General features: G+C 38.8%; 1 protein-coding gene across 1 annotated transcript; it reads right to left on the bottom strand.

The window, feature by feature from the left end:
* Positions 1-7,474: 7,474 nt before the first annotated feature.
* Positions 7,475-8,137, bottom strand: LOC119522500 (N-alpha-acetyltransferase 50-like). Its single transcript, XM_037820930.1, has one exon. The coding sequence runs from the start codon at positions 8,006-8,008 to the stop codon at positions 7,475-7,477; it is 534 nt and encodes a 177-aa protein (XP_037676858.1). The 5' UTR covers positions 8,009-8,137.
* Positions 8,138-8,748: the final 611 nt, after the last annotated feature.

The raw sequence follows: 8,748 nt of genomic DNA, 5'->3' as shown, positions 1-8,748 counted from the left end.
AGGGTCTGTCCACATTTTTAAGGGCCCTTTTAAGGCTTTTCAAACTCAGCCTTCCATATTCTCTTCAGAGTAAAACCTGGTAAATAAAAATGACCTTGGGTTGGGATGGGGAGGGAGAAAGGGACTTTAGTTTAGATAGCAAATACTGGTTTCCTGGAATATTGGAGATGGGTGAGAAGTCCAGCTCCCATTCAAAAATCCTATGTGAGATTTTCAGGCCCAACCATGGACAATTACAAAGGCTTCACCTGGCAATCCTCGTGGGGAAAGCTGTCTTCCCTACACAGGCTTGGTGCACAGCCAGTGCATTGCAGTCTTTGAAGGAAGTTTGCAGTCAAAGAGTGAGCACCCCAAGAGTCAGCACCCCGTGGCCTGGCCTGGCCTGCTCTTACCTATGTTTGTATTCCTAACTTGAGGCCTTCCTGAAGTACCTCTCTTGAGATCTCCTGATGGGGGAGAGAGAGAGACCTGTAAGACACTTTTCTCCACTCTGATTCAGTAGTTTTCCATTCCTATCCCCCCATCCTCTCCCAGCTCTCAGGTCTATAAAACCACAGGAGCCTCTTGTTTGGGGCTCCCTGAACAGTGAGACTTTTGTGTTGATCCATCTGACCTTTGATCAATGGTGCCCTTCCATGGGAAAATGGAACAGGATGGAGTTGGCATCTTTCTTCAGTTTACCCTCTTGCTTATACTATCATAGTGATTAAAGGCTCCACTGCTACCTCCATTTTGGCTTGATTGTTGTATTAATCAACTACTTACGATCTTGGCAACTCAACTCAGCTCTTGAGAATGGGTGCTTGTTTTGTTTTATGGGAAAGACTTCTAAAGAACACCAAGACCTGTTTTGTAAGCTTAACAAAAGCCCACATATTCAAAGGTTGACTTAAACTCAATTATTTACAGTTTCATTCTAAATATGCGGTTTCACATGGTTAAAGTGCTTCCAAGAGAATTCTAGGGAATACTCTGATAATGTGTTTAGGTTTGAAGTAACAGACAGAAAATAATTCACAGACAGACCTAGAACACAGAACTCCACGAGGCAGATTGCACAGCATGCCTAAGGGAAAATATGAGAAATTTTTGGATTATATATGTGTTTCAGTTAGGGCTGGATATTTGTGATAGCCTTCTCAGATTAATTTTCTGCCATAATGAGATAGAAAACATGACCACCAAGGAGCCATTTCCCAGTCAAGTGTAATGAAATGCTTGAATTATTGGAAAAAGTTAATGCTTTACGGTACTTTATAATGTTCATTAACCTCCACAACAAAGCTGGACAATATCCTTTATTTCCATTTCTTTTTACATGTTTACAAAGCTACACAACCCAGAACAGAATAAAAAAATTCGTTTAATGTAAGATTTGCTTAAAACACAAGCTCAAAATATTTGAATAAAGCCCAATTTCCATAATATGATTCTCAAGTTCCTCAAAATCTGACTCCAGCCCTCTTTTGCAGGCTTATGTTCTGCTATGTCCTTCTCTGCACCCTTTGCTCTACCCAGATAGGATTGATTTCCTTTTCATGTTCTTCCTCCACTTGGATAGCCTTCCCCTTCCTCCTGCACCTCAAGCCTTCCCAACCTCCCAGAGCTCAGTGGAACGTTATCACTTCTTCAAGTCTCCCCCTGCCTACTTCCACCCCAGTTCAAATCATCATCTCCCTTTCTATTTAAAAGAAGCTATTTTCTTTTCAGCCAAGATGTAAGCTCTGTGTTATTTGCTCATGGATTCTAAATGTCTTGATCTGGCCCTGGTCTCAGTACATTTTTGTTGATTTAACAAGAACCAAACTTGGCAGAACTATGGGAGTTCCCACCAAGGAATAGACAACCCAATAAGCATCTGGCTGCCCTCCATAATAAAAAAATGGATATTCTGATTTGTGGGGTAAAATTTTTGATTAATGCAAGAGCATGAACTTCTAGAAAAATCTAGTATAGGAATCCATGAGGAATCTGATCCTTGCTCACCTGAATTCTTGCCTGGGAAGCAGCCGTTTTGCAGCTAATACATTGTTGCTGATTCGCTGACTCACCTAGTTTGTGTGAAATGGCATCTAGGTCTGCAATTGCTCTACATTTCCTGGATTTACCTTCATATTTTCTGACTCCTGGGCCAGATGTGTGTGTTTAGCTCTGTGACAAAGGACCCCAACTTCTGCAGGAGATCTATATCTATATCTATACCTATATCTATATCTATATCATCAACATCTATTTTTATAATCCTCTCTCTCCTACTAGTTCTGCTTCTCTGGTTGCACTCCTTTCTGCAGGTTGATTGCTATTAAATGCCATGCCCCAAATACTGGTGACTTCCCTGTTAATCCCCTTGAAGTAGAATCATGGCATACAGGCATAACTCATTTTATTGTGCTTTGCTTTATTATGCTTTGCAGATATTATGCTTTTTCCAAATTGAGGGTCTGTGGCAACCCTGCATCTCGCAAGTCTGTCGGCACCACTTTTCCAACAGCATGTGCTCACTTTGTGTCTCTGTGTCACACTTTGGTAATTCTCACAATATTTCAAGCTTTTCATTATTATTATATCTGTTACAGTGATCTGTGATCTTTGCTGTTGCTATTGTAATAGTTTGTGGGCACCACAAGCTGCACCCATAGAAGTCACAGAATATAATGGATTAATGTTGTTTGTGTCTGACGGCTTCACTTACTGGCTGTTGCCCCATCTCTCTCCTTCTCCTCAGGCCTCCCTATTCCATGAGACACAACAATATTGAAATTAGGCCAATTAATAACCCTACAATGGCCTCTAAGTGTTCAAGTGAAAGGAAGATCTCACTATAAATAAAAAGCTAGAAATGATTAAGCTTAGTGGGGAAAGCATGGAGAAGTCCAAGAAAGGCCAAAAGCTAGGCCTCTTGCACCACAGTTAGCCTAGTTGTGAATGCAAAGGAAAAGATCTTGAAGGAAATTAAAAGTGCTTCTCCAGTGAACACATGAATGACAAGAAAGTAAAACAGCCTTATTGCTGATATAGAGAAAGTTTTATTGTCTGGATAGAAGATCAAACCAACTGCAACAGTCCCTTAAGCCAAAGCCTAATCCAGAGCAAGGCCCTAACTCTTCAGTTCTAAGAAGGCTGAGAGATGGGAGGAAGCTGCAGAAGAAAAGTTTGAAGCTAGCAGAGGTTGGCTCATGAAGCTTAAGGAAAGGAGCTGACTCCATAACATAAAAGTGCAAGGTAAAACAGCAAGTGCTGACAAAGAAGCTGCAGCAAGTTATCCAGAAGATCTAGCTAAGATAATCAATGAAGGTGGCTACACTAAACATCAGATTTGCAGTGTAGATGAAAAAGCCTTCTACTGGAAGAAGATACCATCTAGGACTTTCGTAGCTGGAGAAGAAAAGTTAATGCCTGGCTTCAAAGCTCCAAAGGATAGACTGACTGTCTTGTTAGGGGCTAAATACATCCAGTTACTCTAAGTTGAAGCCAATGCTCATTTACCATTCTGAAAATCCTCGGGCCCTTAAGAATTATGCCAAATCTACTCTGCCTGAGCTCTATCAATGGAGCAATAAAGCCTGGATGACAGCACATTAGCTTACAATATGGTTTACTGAATATTTGAAGTCCACTGTTGCGACCTTCTGCTCAGAAAAAAAAATCTTTTCAAATTATGACTGCTCATTGACAATGCATCAGGCCACCCAAGAGCTCTGATGGAGATGTACAATGAGATTGATGTTGTTTTCATGCTTGCTAACACAACATCCATTCTTCAGCCCACAGATCAAGGAGTCATTTCAACTTTCAAGTATTATCATTTAAGAAATAAATTCCATAAGGCTATAGCTGCCATAGATAATGATTCCTCTGATGGATCTGGGCAAAGTAGATTGAAAACCTTCTAGAAAGGAGTCAACATTCTAGATGCCCTTAAGAACATTTGAGATTTACAGGAGGAGGTCAAAATATCAACATTAACAAGAGTTTGGAAGAAGTTGATTCCAACCCTTATGGATGACTTTCAGGGGTTCAAGACTTCAGTGGAGGAAGTAACTACAGATGTGGTGGAAATAGCAAGAAAACTCAAATTAGGAGGGGAGGCTGAAGATGTGACTTAATTGCTGCAATGTCATGATAAAACTTGAACTGACGAGGTGCTGCTTCTTATGGATGAGCAAAGAAAGTGGTTTCTTGAAATAGAAACTACTCCTGGTAAAGATTCTGTGAACATTGTTGAAATGACAACAAAGGATTTAAAATATTGTCTAAACTTAGTTGATAAAGCAGCAGCAGGGTTTGAGAGAATTGACTCCAATTTTGAAAGAATTTCTGCTGTGGGCAAAATGCTACCAAACAGCATCACATGCTGCAGAGAAATCTTTCGTGAAAGGAAGAGTCAATCAGTGGGACAAACTTCAATGATGTTTTATTTTAAGAAATTGCCACAGCCACCCCAACCTTCATCAATCACCACCCTGATCAGTCTGCAGCCATCAACATTGAGGCAAGACCCTCCACCAGCAAAAAGATTATAACTCGCTGAAGGCTCAGAAGATTGCTAGCATTTTTTAGCAATGAAGTATTTTTAAATTAAGGTATGCACATTGTTTTTTTTTTTTTTTTTTTTTTACTAGCAGAACATCACAAGTTTATTTCAGTTGTAACAGCAATGTTAAAATTGACAAGTTTAATTCTTAACCGCACCAGGTAAACTTAGCCATTTAAGTATTTTTAAAGTTATTCCCTCCAAAAAACTGAGGGAGCTTTTCTTTTCCACCACCACACACAAAGATTTCCCAATAGTTCTATTTTTGGAGGACTTTCAATTGATAAGTAAACTGCTTTGGGGGATATTTCAGAACTTTGTTACCAAATGAAAACTAATCTGGACAAATTATATATTGCATAGATATATCTACAGATTCTCTTCTTTAGAACAGAAATCAATTATCATCTAGTATAATTTTTACCTATTCATCACACAGTAAAAACTATCTATCCTGAAAAGTATGATGGACACATTCTGTGATCTTCCAGTTAATAGATTTATTGTAATACCTCCAACAAGAGAATTTTTATTATATGTCAAAATTACCAACTCAACATGGGACACACAATTCAGTCTTTACTGATTCACAGGCATATGAATTAGTGCCCAGCTTTTCTCTCTCCTTAAGTGGATGGAATTGATGCAGGACGATTAACCCTTTACAAACATTTACAATTTAGGTTAAGTTATTGAAAAGTGTGGAAAAAAGAAAACTATAATGACAGGGAGCCTGCACAATCAATTCAAAATTTAATTTTTTTTCCCTCCTTAAATAACATTTACTTAATTGTCATGAGGCAGCTATTCTGTTTTCAATAACCACATTTAGGGATACATTCATAGGACTGTTTAGATAGTCCAGGCAAAATGGTTATAGAAATAGAGGCAGTGTCATCTCAGAAAATTCATTTACATATCAAAATCTATTTTGATAACCTGAAGCTTACAAAAAGAGTGAATTCTTCAAACTAATGCCTTCTGTAACTCAAGCACTCTTCTCTTGGCAAGAGCAAGCTGAAGTTTATCCACGAAAGTTAAAGGTGCTTAACATGAAACCTTTCTTCTAAGCCTAGATTCAGACTGCTTAAAAAACTGATGCTCAAGAAACAGCATGGTCTTTGTAGATTTTTACTATCTTAAGACTGGAGCCCTATATGTTCATTCATCAACTACCTTCCTTTTCTGTATTATTCTTGGCACTCAATAAGACTGTTTAAGTCTATTACACTTTCACATTCTCAAATAAGAACTTAGGATTATAAAATGTGCATAAATATTTTGTAAATAGCATATCTGGAGAGATGACACTTTCATACCAGAATTTTACATAAGAGGATAAACGTTATGAATCAACCTTCCTTTCAAAGTCAAGCAAGAGAAAACTCAAGCCTTGTGTAGTTTTAAAATCTAATGGGACATTGTAAAAGGTCATCAGTATTGACAATCTAAAAAAATTTAAATATTGAAGATGGGACTACGGGGAGAAAAGACGAAAATTTCAGATGTTTCCCATCTTTCAAAAAAAACTGATCAATATCAAAGCCACTTGTCTACGTGCCAGAAAATATTCTGGCATAAGTCAGTTCTGTCAGTAGAGGAGGTCACAGTGACATGTGCATTATTAACACTTCTAGACTTCTACTTTTCCAAGAATAGAAGCAATACGTTCAACAATTCCACTCTTCCCCAAATCCTTAAACTCAACACTGTAGGCACAGAGTGTAATCAAACCTGGGATGTTCTCCAACAGGTAAGCAAAGGCGCAGCTATGTTCTCAAAAATACTGCCTAGATATTCTTCCCTATTAAATCAAACACTCAGAGGCCACAGGTTTAGCAGCCTGCATTAGCTGACATTAAATGCATTTTTTGTGCCACAAATACAGCTAAACTTCCTTTTAAGTACTTTTTAATATGTCCAAGAGAAAACACCTGCTTCAGGTTTAATTAGGGGTCTTGACCAATAAGGACATAAACTCCATTTTTAACAATGTTGACTAAAACTACTATTGGGTTCACTGAAGAAAAAGGGCAGGAGAAAAAAAAGTAAATCACAACAAACCTCTTTAGGTCAGTTAAAGGCATATCTCTAGCTGGGATATTAAAATAAATTAATCTCACCAGCTCACACTCTAAAAGTTAATTCCACTGGTAACAATCAACAGCAGGAAAAACAAACCTGCTAACAACCAGCCCACTCATTAGCAAAAAGCAGTTTAACTCAAATACTGAGACCAAAGTATAAACACTACCTAACCAAACTGCCCCATCTACCTCAACCACCAGCAAAGAAGAAAGGAAATAACTGCATTAAAAAAACAAAAAACAAAAACAACAACAACCAAAGCTTAAGTATTTCTTACAAGGATAATAATGGTCCAACTCCTGAGATGGTGCTCAGAAGGACTAACAGTGGAGTGAAGGCAATGTTTAGGGATTAGCATCCCACAAATAGTCTTTAAAAAACCCAAAGTACCACAAACACACTAACTTGTCTATGAATTAGAGAACAAGATATTGCTGCTGCTTCTTTTTGTCTTTTGAAATATACAGTATTTTGTAGGCTCTGCCCTTCAATGTGAAAGCAGGACATTTTAAAAAATTAGCTAAAAAATTTGAAATTATTTAACACCCCAATTTTTAGAACCATATACTTTAACTGTGAAACTAAACATACCTACACCTTCTCCCTCCCTCAATGAAACCACCTCACGAAAGTCAGAAAACTCAAACAATCCAAACATGATTAATGTCCTTGAAAGTATTAAAACTTTTAGAGAAAAGGAAGGAAAGATAGAAAAAAGAAAGAAAGAGAAACAAGAATAAGGAGGGGGGAAGCGTTAAAAGAAAGAAGGGGAAAAAAATCAGTGGGCCTCTCTTTTATTTGGCGACAAGCAAGTGCAAGAAAGTTCATTTGTAATTTGTTCAGTTGTCTGTTTTATGCACATCTGCATTCTGGCCAGAAGGGACTTTGAGTTTTATGCACATCTGCATTCTGGCCAGAAGGGACTTTGAGGTTTTTCTGCAACACATGAGCATCTGCAGGCTCTATCCTCTTATAATAGTTCTTCTTTGTCTCAATAATCTCAAAGCCAAACTTCCTGTAGAAGTCAATTGCTGACTCATTGCTGATCTGGACATGCAGATAGATGTTGTCAAAAGTGCCATCTTTTTCACAGATGTTTAAGACATGATTTAACATTTTAGTTCCTATTCCTAGCCTTCGGTAAGGTGCCAGACATCCTAGTGTCATGATGTAAAGTCTCTTCTGATTCTGTGAATGATCCACCCTACAGCATACCGCACCTACTGCAATATCATTGAAATAGGCAAGTTTCGCCAGCTCGCCAACCTCCAGTACATCCTTGTAGAATTTGTCATTGTAGCTGACTGGAAAGATGACTTGGTTTAATCTCTTCAACTGTTTAATATTGTGTGGTGTCACATCTCCTAGCTCGATCCGGCCTTTCATCTTCCCCGTCTGCTGAGGCCGTCGTTACCACCGATATCAACGCCGTCGCCGCCGCCGCCCTGTGCTCTTCGCGCCCTCAGCTCGGGCCACTCTACCCTACAAGCCAGTCTCCTAGCCTGGGGCAGGGATCTGAGCGGGTGACGGAGGCCGCGAGAGTCAAGCGCGGCCCTGTGTCTCCGGAGGGGGCGGGGATGTCTCCCGCCACCGCGCTGGTGCCGCCGCTTCTCGCACATTGTTTTTTTAGACACAATGCTACTGCACACTTACTGGACAACAGTATAGTGTAAACATAACTTTTATGTTTTGTGTGACTTACTTTATTTTGATAGTCACTTTATTGCAGTGGTTGGAACCAAACCCACAGTATTTCTGAGATATACCTGTATGAAAATTGGTGTCTGCCTCTTTTTTCAATGGAGAGTCCCTCAGTCAACTTTGTGATGAATCAAACTGAAGGAAGAAGTTTCTGCATTTCTCTTTTCAAAGAAAAGCAACATATCAGGGAAATTTTAGAAGAAATAGATGAAGCTGTAATTAAAAGACAGTGGAATCCAATTTATTTTACATCTAGGGTGAAATGTCAGTAATGTATATTTTAGAGGTATAACCTCAGAACTCAAACTTAGTGTGCTTGCCAGGCATCAAAATTGTGCAGTATTTCAGCAACTGCTACATACTTCCTTTTTAATATATTGTTCTATAAAATATTTTCTCCTTTATGCAATGCTACCAACTCTGCC

The sequence above is a fragment of the Choloepus didactylus genome, chromosome X (assembly GCF_015220235.1).
Source record: "Choloepus didactylus isolate mChoDid1 chromosome X, mChoDid1.pri, whole genome shotgun sequence".
NCBI classification, from domain to species: Eukaryota; Metazoa; Chordata; class Mammalia; order Pilosa; family Megalonychidae; genus Choloepus; species Choloepus didactylus.
The sequence above is the reverse complement of the archived record's forward strand: the minus strand, read 5'-3'. Positions and strand labels throughout refer to the sequence as shown.